Source organism: Scomber japonicus, chromosome 22, assembly GCF_027409825.1.
Source record: "Scomber japonicus isolate fScoJap1 chromosome 22, fScoJap1.pri, whole genome shotgun sequence".
NCBI lineage: Eukaryota > Metazoa > Chordata > Actinopteri > Scombriformes > Scombridae > Scomber > Scomber japonicus.
The window spans coordinates 19,172,051-19,189,181 of record NC_070599.1 but is presented as its reverse complement, the minus strand read 5'-3'; the positions used below and the strand labels follow the sequence as shown (position 1 = coordinate 19,189,181).

The 17,131-nt window shown below is 43.6% G+C and overlaps 1 protein-coding gene across 1 annotated transcript; it reads right to left on the bottom strand.

Annotated features, from left to right (window-relative positions):
- Nucleotides 1-234: 234 nt before the first annotated feature.
- Nucleotides 235-15,170, bottom strand: znf219 (zinc finger protein 219). Its single transcript, XM_053343489.1, has 5 exons — nt 15,161-15,170; nt 6,278-6,362; nt 3,667-6,007; nt 3,342-3,488; nt 235-1,661 (listed from the first exon to the last, which is right to left on the bottom strand). Exons 3-5 carry the CDS (start codon nt 6,002-6,004, stop codon nt 457-459), a joined length of 3,690 nt encoding a protein of 1,229 aa, XP_053199464.1. The 5' UTR covers nt 6,005-6,007; nt 6,278-6,362; nt 15,161-15,170; the 3' UTR covers nt 235-456.
- Nucleotides 15,171-17,131: the final 1,961 nt, after the last annotated feature.

The window sequence follows — 17,131 nt, the reverse complement described above, 5'->3', positions numbered from 1 at the left end:
GGGATATACAGTCCATTATACATGTTGAATAAATGCATGACTCTGGAATGATACAGGATCATATACATGTTACTTTCTTTTATCAAATTGGACTCCATCTTAAAAATCCATCTTGGAGTGAAGCTTGAAAAAAAAAACGGGATAGAAAAAGTGGCCGAAAAGTCCTGAAAAGATGCATTCATGCTCCTTTGTACAGGAAGTCAGAAGTCAGAACTGAAGTAGACAAAAAATGTCATCGGGAACATAATGTGATTTTTCTTTCCATTCTTTTCATAACCCTCTAAAACATCAGGAGTCAAGAATCTTCCTCTATCCACAACTTAAAGTATAAAGGGGCAAATATTAATTTAACTGTTAACCCCTTTTCTTTCTGTAAAGCTTCCCACCCCTTCTTTTAATTCTTGAAGTGTAGTTGAACCCAACTCTCAAACTTAAAGGGTGCCATCCAATATGATTCTAATCTGTTAAGACTTTATCCTCCTCTCCCACTATGTGGTTGGAGCTCAGGACTGGTGAGAGAGCAAAGGACATCCTCATATCCTTGTCCGGTTCTGGTGAATCCTCCAGACTGCTACTCTCTAAATTTTCTTCCAGTTCCTCCTCTTGGTCATCCTCATCTTCCTCTATCTTCCCCTTGAGAGCCAGACCATCACTTAAAGTATTGGGTACTGAAGCCATGTTGGAGTCTGGGTGGTCAAGGCCATCAACCAGATGTTCTGTTGCATCCTGAGAGAGCCCATTGATGTTCTGGGCTTGGGTTGAGGACCATTCTCCCATGAGGGACTGGGACTCAACCTCACTCACATGCCTCCATATGCCATGGGAGTCAAGTTCAGAATGATCAATCCGAGGCATGGTGGCCTTTGGGGCTCTGTCATCATCTAAGGTGGTTGAAGAACCCCTTTTCCGTCTGGACTTACTGGTATGGTTGACCTGAAGATGCATGGCCATCAGCTCCGCTGAGGATGTGCGGAAAGGGCAGAACAAACACTGGCTCAGTTTGACCCCTGTTGAACTATCCCCTCCCCCATCATCACCACCACCAATTCCTCCATCCCCTACGCTAATGACTCCATCCTCTTCCATCCCTCCGAGGCCAGGAGAGGGACGACGGGACAGATCCAGGGGTTCAAACCCACCCTCTTGAGTTGAAGATGCAGGCCCTTCCTTGTCACCCAATGGCTGAACCATTCGGCTAGTGGTAAGGGGCTTACGTCGGGACACTTTGGGGGCCTTCGGTGGGGGAGACTCCCTGATCCAGCCTCCTTCCATTCCACCTTGGTAAAGCGCTCCCATCACCCCAGACAAATACCTGTACTGGGTCTCCAAGTCAACATCCCTTAGAGCCGCCAAGGCCTTACGATGCTCCCGCTGGTCTGGAAGCCCCAGGAGCCAAGACTGCTGATTGGGCCTTGAGGTGGGGGTATCAGTTGGGCCTCGGTTTACTGGGGAGTGATTGGGTTGGGATCGGCGCTGCTTGACCAGCCCAGGGGTTCCAGAGGTCAGACTGTTGATAGTGGAGGTGAGCCCAGTGGAGGAGGAATTGGAGGAGGCTGACAAGGCGTTGCGTTGCTCCCTATGGTGCCGCTGAAGGTGATACTTCAGTGAGCCGGACTGGGTACCCGCATAGTCACAGTGGGGGCATTTGTAGGGTCTCTCACCTAGAGAAAGTAAGATTAACAAAATTAGATTGGGAAAACTATTTTGGCATTTGCATACAGGTAATGCCTAATGGTGCCTAACCAACTGAATTAAAATTTAAAAAAGGATGAGTATGCTTTAAAAAAAACTTCAAATCACCACTGTAAACTTTACAGGTGTAGTTCCAGGAATCTAGCTAATAGATTTTCATACCATACAGAAATTAATATAAGACAATGATTGCCTGGAAAGTCGAAGGGTAGGAAAAAAGATTTAAAAATCTAAAAGACTAACAGTCTCTGAAAATAGCTATCAGTTATATTTGAGGAGCTATAACTTGCAAAATCACTGGTATGGTCCTGAATGCTGTCGAGTGGGAGATGTAATTACATGTTTTAAAGGGAGATGGCAGTATTCCATCACTGATTAAAAATGACACGGTTGGCATAGATAATAAGTAGGGGGCATCATACTGGAGGCATATCGAGAGTAGGAAATGTATTACCTATGAAAAGCGTAAATTATCTTATTAACATGAACAAAAAACTGATCACACAAGGATAACACTGCTCTATTGATGAATGCAGATGCACGTGTAGAAGTATGAACAATTTGCTTGGCTTGTGCTGCTCAGGCAAAAAATAATGGATAGTCTCTAGAGGCACTGATATTCTCAAGAGGACAGTAATATCAAGAGAGTATTATAATTTGATGCCTTCACTTAAATTACTGACCATGTGGTAATCACTTGATGGCAAGGAGAAGCAATAGTGCATGAGAGCTGTATGCTATCTTAAATAATCTAGCTGTGATGTGATAGGTCCTGTCAGCTATAGATTAGTACTCATGATGGCAATACTATATAGACTAAATTGAATGCATTTTGGCTATTGTCTCTCTGTAAAGACTTGGATATGCCCCAGTTACCAGCTGCTCAAGATTGGTGATGGTGTCGCAGAAAATGGAAGACGGGTCTTAATACTGATCAAATACGTCAAACTATGATAAATAATTTTAGAAATTACAGTGACTCATACTGACAAAATCTTATGAATCATTCATTTACAGTGTGGCAGGTCAGAATCAGTAGAGCATAAACACAGGACACCCCTACAGACTCAGAATAAGGTCAGAAAATATGAATCTCAGAAAGATTTAAGATAAATGTTATTAATGAATAATCTGTGAGTATATATTTAATGTCATAGTGTTATGACATCAAAAATCATTATTCTTTATCTAAAAAAACATGCTACAAGGCCAAATTATCTTTCTTCGCACAATTTACAGTTAATATCCAGTTAAGAAAAAATAAAGTACTATTTAATTAAAATGAAAGAGAAAATGTTCTCTGGGGGAAGGTTAAATGCTGGTGAGAGAGGTGAGATTTTACCTCTCTTAATCCCTGGAGACCTGACAAATCAGATTGGAAAAGTTAACATGCAAGGTTCTTCCTTTCCACAAATCTTACTGTTAATATACCCTCGAGCAAGGCACTTAACCATGAGTTGCTCTCGTGGAGCTGCTTAGTTGCCTGCAGTAGATGGCTATGATTAGTGCTGGTCAGCTCTCCCAGGTGAGTGTGTAAAAAAGGAAAAAAAGGGTAGTCCTGTAAAAGTGATGCTAAGTGAAACCCCTCCAGGGATTTATAAAGGTTGAAAAAGTAAATCTGGTTTATTAGACTCAGAGCAGTTTCTCACCTGTGTGAACTCTCAGGTGCACTTTGAGATGGTGTGATGAACGGAAGGCTTTACCACAGTAGGGGCAGTCTTTTATCCCTCTACCACGCACTCGCTCCCTGGTGGGAACTGAAGGTATGGAGGAGAGTGCTGTCATACCATTTTCTCCTGCAAGTGGAAGAAATGTAAAGATAACAACTGGTGTGAGGGGCCTCACGGAGGCTTTTATTTACAACAGAAAAGCAATATGAAAATAATATACTCTTGTGATAATAACACCCATATGAGCAAACAAACATAACCAAACCCAAAATACTAAGCAGAAAAAAACAGATGTGATTGTAACCTTTGAAGCTTGAGATGACAGAGTGAAATCCCGTAGCTGCTCCTGCTTGTTGTGTTCCACTACTGTGTAGTTTAGATTCCTGTCTCAGGTCTCCTATTTGTTGGGATCCACCACTGTTTAGCTGAGATTCACTGCTGCCTCTTCCAAGCCCTGCTCCTCTACGACTACCACTCCCCTCTTCCTCACCACCACCAGTTTTCTGGGGCTTTTGAGTGTGAACACGAGCATGAACCACCACCTGCTGCAGGCTGCGGAATAGCTTTCCACAGTCCGGGCATTCCCATGGCCCTCCTGCTCCTGCAGTCTCCTCTCTTGGATCCAGGCCTCCAAGATAGGCTCTTACTTGATCAGCCTCAGTTATCACAGAGCTGCGACCTGGGCCTCGCTGGCCTTGCTGCTGGCCTCGCTGATGGGGCCTCTGCTGCTGTTGCTGAGCAACTGCCAGGCTGCGAGCCACCAGCTGCCACCAAGTTGCCTGGTCCCCTCCATCAGATACTGATGCTGTGATGTCACCTGTGCCCCCTCCTCTAGTCGCTCCCCCTCCTCTTCCTGGGTCCCCTCCTCCTGAGCCAGCAACGCTGCCACCACCACCATTTCCCATCTCTGCCACTTGAGCCACAGCTTGGAGTCTCTCCATACAGCTGGCCCCACTGCCATCACTAGGCAACCCCAGGTAGCCCAGGATGGCAGACTTGCTTGAGCCCATCCCCATTCTGCCTCCAGTGTCCCTGTCTGATCTTCCTTGTCCACCTCTGCCCCCTCCTCTCTGGGCCAAAAGGAGGCTAGAGTAGAGGGCGTTAAGAGACTGATTACTTGCAGAGCCTTTGGCCTGCTGCTCAGCACCTCCTGGTCCCCCAAGGGTTCCCAGCCCAGCTTTCAGCCCAAGCTTGTTGAGATGTACTTTCATGTGATTTTTGAGGAACCAAGGCTCCTTGAAGCCACGGCCGCATACCTGGCACTTATGGTCCAAGGAGTCTTTGTGCTTTCGCATGTGTCCTTTGAGGAACCAAGACTGGGTAAACCGCTGTCCACAAGTTTCACAGCGAAATGCTGGCAGTGCGGGGGATGCAGCTACTGTTGTTGCTGATGTCAACTGGGGAGTACTTGGGGCTGGAGCTGGGGTATGGGTTGGAGTAGGCAGAGGAGTGTCTGGGTTTGCAATGATTGGCCTGGAATTGAAGGCCGGGGGCAGAGCAGATACCTCAGGGGAAGGGTGGCACTCCTGCAAATGAGATGCCAGGCTCTCTTCTTGGCTGGCAGAGAAAGGACAAAGAGTGCATTTATACGGGTTGTGGAGAATGCGGACATGGCGCGCCAACTCCGAAGCTGTACGGAATTTTCCTTTGCAGGCATGACAGCGAAACGTAGGCGCTATTAGTGTGGATGCAGCCTCCCCTATGGTAGGAGGATTAGAAGAATAGGGTGAGGTCACAGAAACAGGGTCCTCAGTAAGTGGAGGGGTCAATGGTGTGCTGTCATCCAGCAGAAAGTGTGGATTCTGGTCTGTATGTAGCTCATCATCTAGACCTTTGACCTCACCATCAACATCATCTTCCTCTGTCAGATGCTGGATGAGAGTCCCTGTCAGTAAGCGTTGGCTAGGGTGACTTCGATGGTTCTGGATTATGTCCTTGTGGTTCTGTCGGACCTTAAGGTGCTGCTTTAGGGGGGCTGAGGGGAGTCCAGCTCGGTAGAGGGCTGAAGTTCGGCGGTCCCGGTCCAGACTATGAGCTCGAGCATGAAGAGACAAAATGCTTTGGAATCTGAATCTCTTCCCACACACATGACAGGGAAACCTGAGCGCAGGCCCTGATGAAGCCCCTCCTACTCCAGGTATCGCCCTGGTGACGGTGTCCTTCTGGAAGAGCTGGAGATCCAACTCATCACTGCAGTTTGCACTTTGCCCTGATGAAAGGGCCAGCTCCAGAGCTCCAAACCCAAGGAGTGGTGCCGAAGGTGTGACTGGGGGAGAGGAGTCCAAACAAGGGCTGCATCCGGCTTCTTGTCCGCCTCCTCCTGGGAACAAAGCCACTGCTGGGGTTGGGGATGGAGGAACGCCATCCAGCTCTTCCTCGTCATCTTCTTCATCAACATCATGGTGATTGTTATTATTGTCTTCGTGGAGGGGGAAGGGGGAAAGGTTGAAATAAGGTGTGGTGTCAGGGCTCTGGGGGGAAGGTTCGGGGCTCTGAATGGGCAGGATAACTGGACTGTTAGGTAGAGAGAGCTGGGTGTGAAGAGAGGAGGCCTGGGGACTGTGATCCAGGGATGGCAGTGTTGGGGGAGACTGGGGCTGCTCACAAGAAAGAGACAACACACACTCTGGCGGAGAATCCATCCTCTATCAGTACAAAACACAGACAGAGAAGAAGAGAGACAGATAGTGAGTGGGATGATGACTTAAGAGGAGCTACAACTTAAAAACCTACAGGAAAGGTTAAATTAGCATGTTGAGCATAATTCTCTTTAACTGTAAGATGACGTTAGCCAAATTGGAAAATAGCCATAAAGAAGACATTATCAGGTGGCATTTGTATGCTTAACAGGTTCATATGTCTGTGTATGAATGCAGTTGTATATGCAGGATAGTGTATGAACAGTAAAGACTTACCAGCAGTGTGTGTGGTGTTATGCCATTCTTTAGGATCTTGGCTGAGGGGGGACACACTTCTGTGGCAGCCTCCTCCTTTAATCTTCTGGGGAAAAAACAACAAAATAAAGTTAATGACTTCATGATGACAAACGAGGAACTTCACTTATATAAGTAATTGTTATACTTGAAATTCAGTTGTATTTAAAAAACTGGCAAAAATACATTTTAGCGCATCATTGAAGCTATTATCCAACTAAAGACTTTAAGTAAATTAACAATATCAATGTCAGTGTAGGTGGAAATGCTTTTGAAATACTAAGCAATGAACTGCAGGTAGCAGGAATAGGATAAAAGGCAATTTGCACTCAAGACTCTGACTAAAACTCTTTTCTATGTATTCCATCATAAATGCTAATCATAGCGAATAAAATGCACACTCATTATAAAAGCGTTTTGAATGTGTTTTAATGCATGTAAATGTTTAGTACCATGCAAATCTTTATTTGATCTTCATTTACTCTTCAGTCTGCGTAGGTGTATGCTTATGCTTGAATGTGTAACAGGTGTGCACCTGTTCTTCCTTCTGCATGCGTTCACAATGCACTCCAGCATACTGTAAGCACATATGGGATGATTAGCCAGAGTGTGAATGTGCATCGGTGTGTTTCTTTATGTGTGTGTGTGTCAGTCTGTGTTTAGGAGTTAAGGGCACCAACACAGGACATGGACTGTCCCAAACAGGATGGGCGCGAGATGTTTTGACTTCCCCACACACCCTTCCTGTACACTCATACAGTAGCAGCTTTTGGCTTAAATCAGGACTGTACACACATACATGCACACACACACACACACACACACACACAGTACAGCGTGTCTGCACTTACACACAGTGATATTTATTAAAGTTATTACCTGGGTGTGGCTCCTTTGACCCACACAGTGCTTATTCATGGTTAAGTAATGTACAAATGTAAGCTTATTCTACTGTTGTGTTTACTGTGCTGCAACTGTCACTCAAGATAACGGAGTCAGCTAAAATGTAAAGTGTGATATACAGAATATTGAACACATAAGCATTTGGCCAAGCATGCTCACACACCCAAATATTTTGAGTGCACAGCAGTTTGCATCAGTTAAACTGGATTTATGCACATCGGCTGTTTTCGTCCGTCATTTAGTTGAGTTGAGAAGCAGCAGAAGCGCCCACAACAAAACAAAAGGTCATCAATCATTGTGGCAAAACAATGGAACATCTGTGTTTGCAGGTGTGTCGTCCATATTTGTGTTCACATGGCGGTATGGTCACATATGTGTTTATATGATCTGTTGGGTTTATTTATGTTTGTGTGTTTGTGTGTGTGTATGTGTGTGTGTGTGTGTGTATGTGTGAGTGAGTGAAAGAGTCTGGATGACAAAGAGATTCTCGTGTAGCCAGTTGACATTTTAGCTCAGCTATGACTCACAGGGATATCACACCATATCAATCACATAAACACACAACCACAGACACACACACATGCACATACACACATACACACACTGAGTCCTTTCTTAATCCATTATTATTGTTCTTTCGCTCACTGTCTTTCCTTTCTCTTCTGTCTTTCTTGCTCTCCCTGATTCATACTCCTCCCATCCCCCTCTCATTCTCTCGCTCCCTCCCTCCGTCTATTATTCACTAATTTTCTTTCATTCTCTCCCTCTCTCTTTCTTTCTCTCCTGCAGTGTTGCCAGTTGGCAGAGTGCCAGGGAATGCTGATATCAGCTGGTAGATTGGGCCCTGCCAACATGGCGAAGAGCAAAAATGAGAAAGGAGGCAGACAGAGAAAAAAAAAGAGAGACGGAGTGAGCATATAGTGCACTTCCAAACTAGGCAGCTTAAAGCATATAGTCAGATGCCATGTGATTGAAATGATTAATGTGATTGCCAACATGATGTTGAGGGGAAAAAAGGGGGGGAGAAAAATAAAAAACGCAAAAAGACAGACATGCTGGAACAGAGAATAGAAGAGATATGAGAGTGGTGGAGTGGCAGGCTGGGGCATAACATGAAGGGAGAACAACTAATTTAAAAACCATTTGAAAAGTCAACACATAGAAATATACATCTAGAGAGAGAGAGAGGGAGAGAGAGAGAGAGAGAGAGAGAGAATGGGAAAATAAAGAAAAAGGAGTCTGGCTATCTAAATGTATCTGCAGCAGTGTTAAGACTGATGGCATTATCATATGAATATCACCATCACAATGCATTGTTCCACCGTGACGGTGGCTGTCGCCAACCACCGGCCCTGTCATGCCAATAAAGAAAATTTGGATAGATGGAGAGAAGGAGATAAGGTGCAGCAAAGGATGCAGGGAAGGGGGCTGGGGCAGAAGAGGGATAGAATCAGATTCAGAGTGTGGTGGAGCAGAAGCACATAAAATCCAGGTGTAAATGAACCGAGAAACATACTGAAGAACCATTCACCTAAACCACCTTCAGACGTGGTCGGAGACACGTTTATCCACATTATCAACAAAGGCAATCCATTCCCAGTCTGCAAATTAAATGATACTGAATCTGAATCAGAAAAGTACATCATGGAAATGTGTTCTGTCATGCCAAATGTGATTCACCTAAATCATACAGTCAAGACATGTTGACACCATATACTGTACAAAAAGTGAGAAGCAAGAAAAAATAGATTTCCCTGTCATGTCATTTACCACTGATTTTTTATTTTATTTTTTTTAATCGCTTTTTCTCTGACCCTGAAACTTCCAGCGTGCACATAGCAACGTAACATTGCAATTCACACGGTAATGACAGCTTAAAAGCATATCGTTGTTGTGTTAAGCATAGCCATGATGTTGTCATTACAGTAATTGCAGTTTAACGTTGTGGGCACTGCGATAACAGATTTGAAGTACTGAATTACCTTCACTGGAAACCTTCACTTGTTTTTATGACAAGAGGTCACTATGCCAACTTTCTTTTTTCCCTCTCTCCCTCCTCAAAAAAAAAAAAAACACACAGCATTTTATTAGTACTGATAATTAATCCATGTACTTGTGTCATAAGGTGTGTGTGTGCGTAGGTGGGTGGGTGGGGGGGGGTGGTGGGTTGCTGAGTCATACATCACATCTCTGATAAATAGTTGCCAAGGGAGTAGGAGCACAATATGTTCAGACAAGTTTATTTTGGGGGGTTTTGATGTCATTGTGTAAATATCCACTGCAGTTTTATTGTGCGCAGGTTTGTACATGCTGACAAGCTACACATCATAATTGTAAATGGGAGGGCGTGAATACCTTTCACTTAGTGTTTTTAATAGTGTGTGTGTGTGTGTGTGTGTGTGTGTGTGGGCAGGAAGTACTATATCTCTTTAGCTTTACCTAAATGATAGGAATGCAAATGTGTGGTACAGGCTTTATATTAAGAGTGTGTGTATAGCCGTTGATTGTAACATTAGTTTCTTCTCTGAGTTGTCTTTTATAACTTATCAAGTTTTTTTGTGTGTGTGTGTATATGTTGCACATTTACCTAAAAATAGGCATCTTCAAGGTCTGAGGCCCGGGCCTTAGGGTATAAAGTAAATTGTGTTTCTTGAAGCTGTGTGTGTGTGTGTGTGTGTGTGTGTGTGTGTGTGTGTGTGTGTGTGTGAGAGAGTGTGTGAGAGAGAGAGAGAGAGAAAGTCTTTGAATCCTTACAAGTGTATCTTTCTTCGCGCTGTATTACTTGAACTCTCATGTGATGAAGTGAGTGCGAGGTGAGGTGTCCTTTGGGGATAAGTGGGTGTATGATAGACTGACCACAAAAAAAAAAAAAAAAGTGTATGAAATAGTGGATGAGTGATAGCGGAGGAAAGAGAGGGGAGTCCACTCTCTGTGTGGTACAGTATAATTTGGTCCTGTGGTTTTTATCGCGTGGTCACGTGGCGAACATCCCCACAGACAGTATTCATTTCCTTTACTTCACCTTTCCCTGAACCCCTCCGCTTCACTCTCTCTGCTTTTCTCCAACTTTGTCTGGCTTGCGCTCTTCCCCTCCCCTCATCTTCAGCTTCAGCAGTGATAAGGAGTAAAGTCTCCCATTGTGCTTCCACCACTGACTGTAACGATATCACTGATGTCTTCTATGCAAAGACATTATGTATCTTTTTTGGTTCATGGGAATGGCTCTTAAAAGGCCCACAGAAACAAAAACTAAAGCTTCTCACTTTACTCTTGGTTAAAAGTGTCAATCAAATGGCAAACAACTTGACACATGAGTGACCTTTTTCATAGTTTTGTTGTGAGCTAGTGGAAAATGTTGTATGAAAAGGATATAGACTCTCAATCTGTCATCAGCTCTTTCATCTTCTCCTAGATCTGGGGAGGCCACCCGCAAAAAAAAATCCTGTGAAAAACAGTTCCAACCCTTCATCTACCACTTTCTTTCTGTCTAACCTTACCACTTAATTCCCCCCCCCCCCCTCCTCTTACTCTCCCTTACTCTCAATCTGTTGCTCCTGCTACTTCTTGAATGAATTCCTCCTCCAGAGCGCCCGAACTGGGAGCGAGACGCGACGGTGCCAGATCTGAGCAGGCGAGTATGAACGTTGGAAACATCACAGCATCTCGGCAAAGAAACCAGACTCTCTCTCCAAGTCGTACTGGCCTCGCTGTGTCTAAAGCAATGAGCGGAAGCGCTGAGAAGCTTGACTGACTTGTGTGATACAGGATTACAAGACGGAAGCCTTAAAAGAAGAATTGGTTTGGAGCATGCAAATGTCATAAGCAAATCACTGGATGTGTTCTTGCTAAAAGGCTTATCTGTGCACATTCAGGGATCACCTGAAGCGGCTGAGAGACGAGCTAAAGAGAGAACAATCGTGCATCCCACAGGTGAAATAAATACATACATTGAATACGGTTTACTAGTTAAATATTCAAATGTATGTACTAAAAAACTGTCAATCAAATCAAGATTATTATTGGGACACTCCTCTGAGGCGTCTTTAATCCCAGACATCAACCCACAGACTGAAGGGATCCTGACTCTACACTGTGACCTCCTTAAGGAATAAGTGTATCACATATATCAGACATGAGCACCTTTAAGAGCCTACTATAGAAAAAAATAGCAACTGTTAACACAGGTTGATTCTTTATTCACCCTGGGGAAATTTACAGCGCATGTGTTCTCTTTCTTAGTAACACCTTTCTTTACACACGCTCAGCTACACTTTTATATATGGGAGCAAATCTTGGTGTAGTTTTTGAGGTGATGCCTTGCTCAAGGGCACCTTGAAAGCGTGTAAAGAATGCTTGGAAGTAACTTTATTGTCTCCTTCAGGGGGATTTGAGAGTGGAAAGGTGAGAGTATCCTGAAAAGAACTTGTTGTGTGACCATGTTGGACGACAGAAGTGCCACCGTAGAGAGAAGGGAGGGATTTTATACAGAGAGCTTAAGAGGTACATTTTTTCTCGCCTGGCTGAAGTGGTTTCGGTAAGTTACAGATATTGTCAGACGTAACCCCCCTTCTATAATCATCATCAAGAAGACGTGTGAGGACAGGGTTTCAGATGCGGTTGGACCGTTTGACAAGCATTTCAGTTGGAGTTGGAGCGCACTGATGCCTTAATACCTTCACTATGATACCACGATAACCGGAGGACCTGCACACTGAATCAGAGCTCACTTTACTTTTGTTAATGTGTCTGAGTTAGACCTGAGGACAATGCAGTGTGTGTGTGTGTGTGTGTGTGTGTAATCCTTGTTTCCTAGTATAATTGTTTTTTGTATCCAGCACTTATCCCACTTCGACTTCTGGGCAAACAACTACTCTGTTTCATCGCCTTTATACATTCAGACGGCCTTAATAAACCTTTAGGCCTTTAGGCTTCTTCTGCTCAACATCTCATCTTGACGTGCTCCAGTACTATCTTTTGCTTGACCCGCTGTTTTAAATCACAGCGGGCCTTCCTTCTGCTGCTGTGACCTGCTTAGCTCTTGTCGCCGCCTGAACATTATGATTTTAGTTGGTCAAAAAGGAGGAAGGGAAAAAAAGGAGGGGAAGTAAACTATATCTACAGTACCTGCCCACCGAAAAATTGGTTTGAAACTGGTCTGAAAACTCAATACCAAGTAGTGTACTATTTAAGTAAGATCCTAATGCTCTAAATACACACTAATCCCGAGCAGCCAGCAGAACTCTCAACAGTCTCAAAATGTCACAATGCAGTAGATTCTCTCTAACTGAGGGCAAGCAGGTGCCTCTCCCGCAGCGCACTAATGACCCAATTATATCAATCAGAAGCCTTGATTGGTGCTACACTCCTCTCCCTTTTACTCTCTCTCCCTCTGTCTTTCTGTCTGTTTCTCCTTCACGTACAATCTCTTCCCCAAGAGCCACCTGGATGGGGTGTGTGTGCCCCCTCAAGTGCAGTACAGTATGTGCAAAGATGGGGAGGAGGCGGCGTTGATGGTAGCAGTGGAGGAGGAGGATACTACTTGAGAGCAGAGAGAGAGAGAGGCCCGAAATCCATTAGTCCCTTTTTAACATATAGGGTCAGTGTTTCATATTCATTAGTACACAAGGTTCCTGATGAGCATTTGCAAGGGGCTTAACATGAAATCATCATACTTATATCAAGAAGTAGGCAACCTGTAGGGCTGGAGAGGGGGAGAGGGAGTCTTTTCATGTTTAATTGTTTACCGGGGGATAAAAATATTACTCTGAGATGCTGGTCTTATAGTTAGACTGAACAAAGTCAGCTGTAGTAGCCCAAAGTCACTCTAGTAGGTAATAGTCACAATTAATGTCAATAAACATGTATACACTTTTCCAAATTTTCCCTCTAATTTCCTCACAGGGAACATCAACCCTCAACTTGCATCTGATTTTTTTCAGATGATGTGTAGTTCAGATTCCTGTCATTCACAGGATATCAGCTCAAAAAGCTTTAAAAACAATTTAAAAAAATGTATGTGGAGTTTCAGGACCCTCCACAACATCCCTGATTATAGGACAAACCAGCAATGTCAACCTACTTCCACCATGCACATGCTCTCAAAAGTGTGACATTTTGAGTGGATATAAAAATAGGGCATTTCAGGATCCCTAAACATATTCCATTGGATATAGAGAAGGCGACGGGAGTGTCTTTGGTCAACCCAGATGACACGTCTGCGCCTTATCTCAAGAGGAATTTCCTCCTCGCCCCTATGATGTGCGTCAATAACGTGCAACCATTTTCAGTCGCTCTTTCCCCTCTTCTCTCTCGCGGCCATCTCAATTAGAGGCACATTAATGAAATAAATAACCATCAACAAACAATGCACTAATAAACACCCCCCACTAAAATGAGATTAACCCTGCCCGCAGATGGTGTCCGCGCACAATCCCGTTTCCAAAAAATGCGATTAAAAATCATAAACAGTGGGATATAGTTTGGAGAAGTCGGGGGGTGGCGTGTGTGTGTGTCATGTCAGCCTATCTATCGCTCTCTCCCCTGCTCCATTTTGTTCTTAAATTTTCTATACAAAAGATTAAGGGAGGGGAAAAGACGAGTGAGCGAGCAGGGAGCGGACGGGAGGAGAAAAAAAGTGCCATCATGGATTTCATCTTGAATCCTCTGCCAATCTCCCGAACCGACATCCGTCCCAAAAGGCGACACAGTGTCCAAAAAACGCACATTTTAAAAAACCAGCACGAAAACCGGCAACTTATATTACAGAATACAATTTGGCAACACACGTTTTGCACACACACACACGGCCACAGCGGTGCATGCCACACTTGCTATGCTACTTTCTGAGCTTGTAGACACTGGAGGTGATGTTAGGACAACTAAACGGATTGTAGTAAACATCGTAGTAAAAGGTGGAGAAAGTATAACGTTTTTAAACCACTATAACAGCCCGTGGGTGCGTTTTTGCGCACATCACAGATGGAAGTGGCGGTGCTTATCTCGAAAACAATACACTACACAATGCCTAATGTGTGTCCAACAAAAGAATTAGTCAAGCTAATCGCATCTACCTACAAATTACGCTTTGTAAATCAACTTGCTTACATGCAAAAATCCACTTTTATGCTTTGGAAAATATGTCTGCGCCTTATCGAAATCCTCCGTTACGCACCGAGAACTTATACCTCTTTTTTTTTTTTAAAGCTACTTTTTCGGTCAAACGTCGTTTTTTTCGGAGAGGTTAAAATGGGATCAAGAAGAAGAGGTCATAACGCTGCCTAATTTCAAAAGGATTTCCTCGCGTGGGTAGATATGAGTAGCGTGCAGAACTTGGGTTAAAGTTACGCGAATTTTTAAAAATACATCTTTTACCACTCCGAGTGACTTTTCGTGCACTTGCAACCATTTTAAAGTCGCGTTTCATTCCGAGTTGACTTGCCCCAATCGACTTGTTTTAAATCTTACACCGAGTATTTTCTACATCTGTGTGGAAACTGTGCATTTCTCCGGGTTTTTTTGTCATGTCACGGCTATAAGAGGCTCCCAGGCTGCATGCATATCGGCCACGCGCGCACATACGCCGGCTTACATACATGACACACACGTAAAGTGGTCCGGAGCGCGCGGTTACATACATACATGCTTCATGCCAATCACTCACATGCACACACGCGCGCGCACACACACATCCAAAACTGAAGATTTAAAAAAAAAAAAAAAAAATTAAAATTATAAAAGCCCTGAAAAATTAACACAACAACAACAACTATATTGGCCATTATCCCGTGTGTTGCTCGTGAAAAGGCAACAGCAATAAATCCAAAGATTTTGGAAATGTTTCATCACCGGTGTTTCATGCCACCATGCATAAAAGTGTATATGTAAACATGCTGGTAGATAAAATTTTACTAGATAAATGAAGATATAGGATATATGTTTAAAGTAAAGACTCAGTGTACTTACGGGAGAGGCGGCGAGGAGATTAATGACACGACACGTCATGATTACGTTTCACTTGAATTAAATACATTACGAGTTGGGAAAAAAATGGAAATCAGGGTTGTATACAAGCATACGCCGTTTCCCCCTCCCTCCTCCCTCCGTTTGGTCACCCTCTTCTCTCTCTCACTCTCTCCTCCTCCTTCTCCTCCTCCATCTCCCTTTCTTTTCCTTCTCCCCTTTCTCTCCTTTCTTCTTTGCATTTTTTTCCCCATTTATTGTACAGGAGTGAGTGAATAGGGAGAAGCAGAGGAGAAGTGGGAGGGAGAGTGATGTAGGTTGGAAATGTTAATTATAATCTCAGCACGGGCACCATTTTACAACGCTGTCATCTCTTCACATTTGTATCCTAAATATGGCATCTGGGGTAGCAGGGAGCTGACAGTTTAGAAAGACATTTTTTTGGATGTTGGGGGGTGGGGGTCGGGGGGGTAGGAGGAAAAAGAATAAGGAGAAGAACACTGAGGGGGGGAAAGTTTCACACCAATTGAAGTGTCTTAAAAGTGATGACAGGGACAAGAGATGCCTTAAATGTTGTGGTGAGCCACCCCGGAAGCACATGGCCACATAGAGGATGGGAAGCTACAAAGTGCACATATTTGGATGTGGGTTTCCCAACATAAGGTCAGGGGACCACCAGAAGGCTCCTTAGGGAGTCATATGAGGTCCCCAGGGGGAAAAAAAGCAAAGAGAAAAAAAGCAAAGGGGAAAAAAGCAAAGGGGAAAACACTCACTCAAACTTTTTAAAGTAAAAGTTTCACTATGGAACAAACTGACCTTTTGTTAATAAAGTAATCAAAAGTTACAGCAAGCGTTGTGAATAGTGGTTTCTACAGACTTTACAAACAGCAATGGATTCCTTTTTTCCCGTTGCCATGGATGGATGCCTTGGTCGTGGCAGGTGCACATATCCTTATCTTATTTGAGCCGCCATGGTTTGGAGCACCTTCATGTACTACAATGTCTTAACAATCATATTTGAAGATATTTCTGGCCACTAGAGGGCCAAAGACCACCAAAACAAGCTATGAGACACACAGTCCTGACATATCGTCGCCTCATAAACCTGTTATGGCTAACGTGGCTATACAACAGGTATTGAATATGTACCCAAAGCTTGATATATAGCATTCCTCTGTTCCATTGACTTTTGTTGTCCTAAAAAAGTAGAATAAATAACTAGCTCAGCGATCATGTTTTCAGTCTCTGGAGAGTAGTTCTAGTAGTAGGCCACAGGTCATAACCTCTTGACTTTATAGTAGACTTTACAATTAGTAGATTCAAATCTTAATCAAAATTAAAAATAACAATCTTCAATGTAGAACAGAGTGAAGAGGTCGTGGTATGTAGCAAAACAAGCTAACGAAGCTCTGTAAACGGACCTGCATTCCTGAGCAGTGGCATCTGCCTTCCACTGAACTACTCTCCAAAGACTGAAAATGTGATAATAATAAGAAAAATAAAGAAAATCCCCAAATATTCAATCTTTTTTTTTGTAGCTTGTTAGTCCAAAAAACTTCAGAGAAAAATGTCTTTCACGGTTAGATGCTTTTACTTTCTTCACCACCTAGTCGTCACTAATATATCTTCCTGCTGTGTTTTGTAGCATTGTGCTGAATTTAGCTGCTGCAGGAAACAAGGCTGATGAGAAATGAGGATGAGCCCTTTAATTACAGCCCTCAAATTAAAAAAAGTACCTTGCCAACTCTAGACCTATGAGAGAGGATGAAATGTTTGTTTTCATCACAGATTTCTGGTTCTGCAAACGTTGCCTACAGTCAGGTGTGAGTCTTACCCACCGAATGAACATCTGATTTTTCCGGGAATCTGTTTGAATTCATATCCCTGATCTGGATGATTGATCTTGATTTGGAACATATCTCAGTGTGCTTTGGGAGTTGTATCATATTATCCTTGGTCAAGAAAACAGTTACT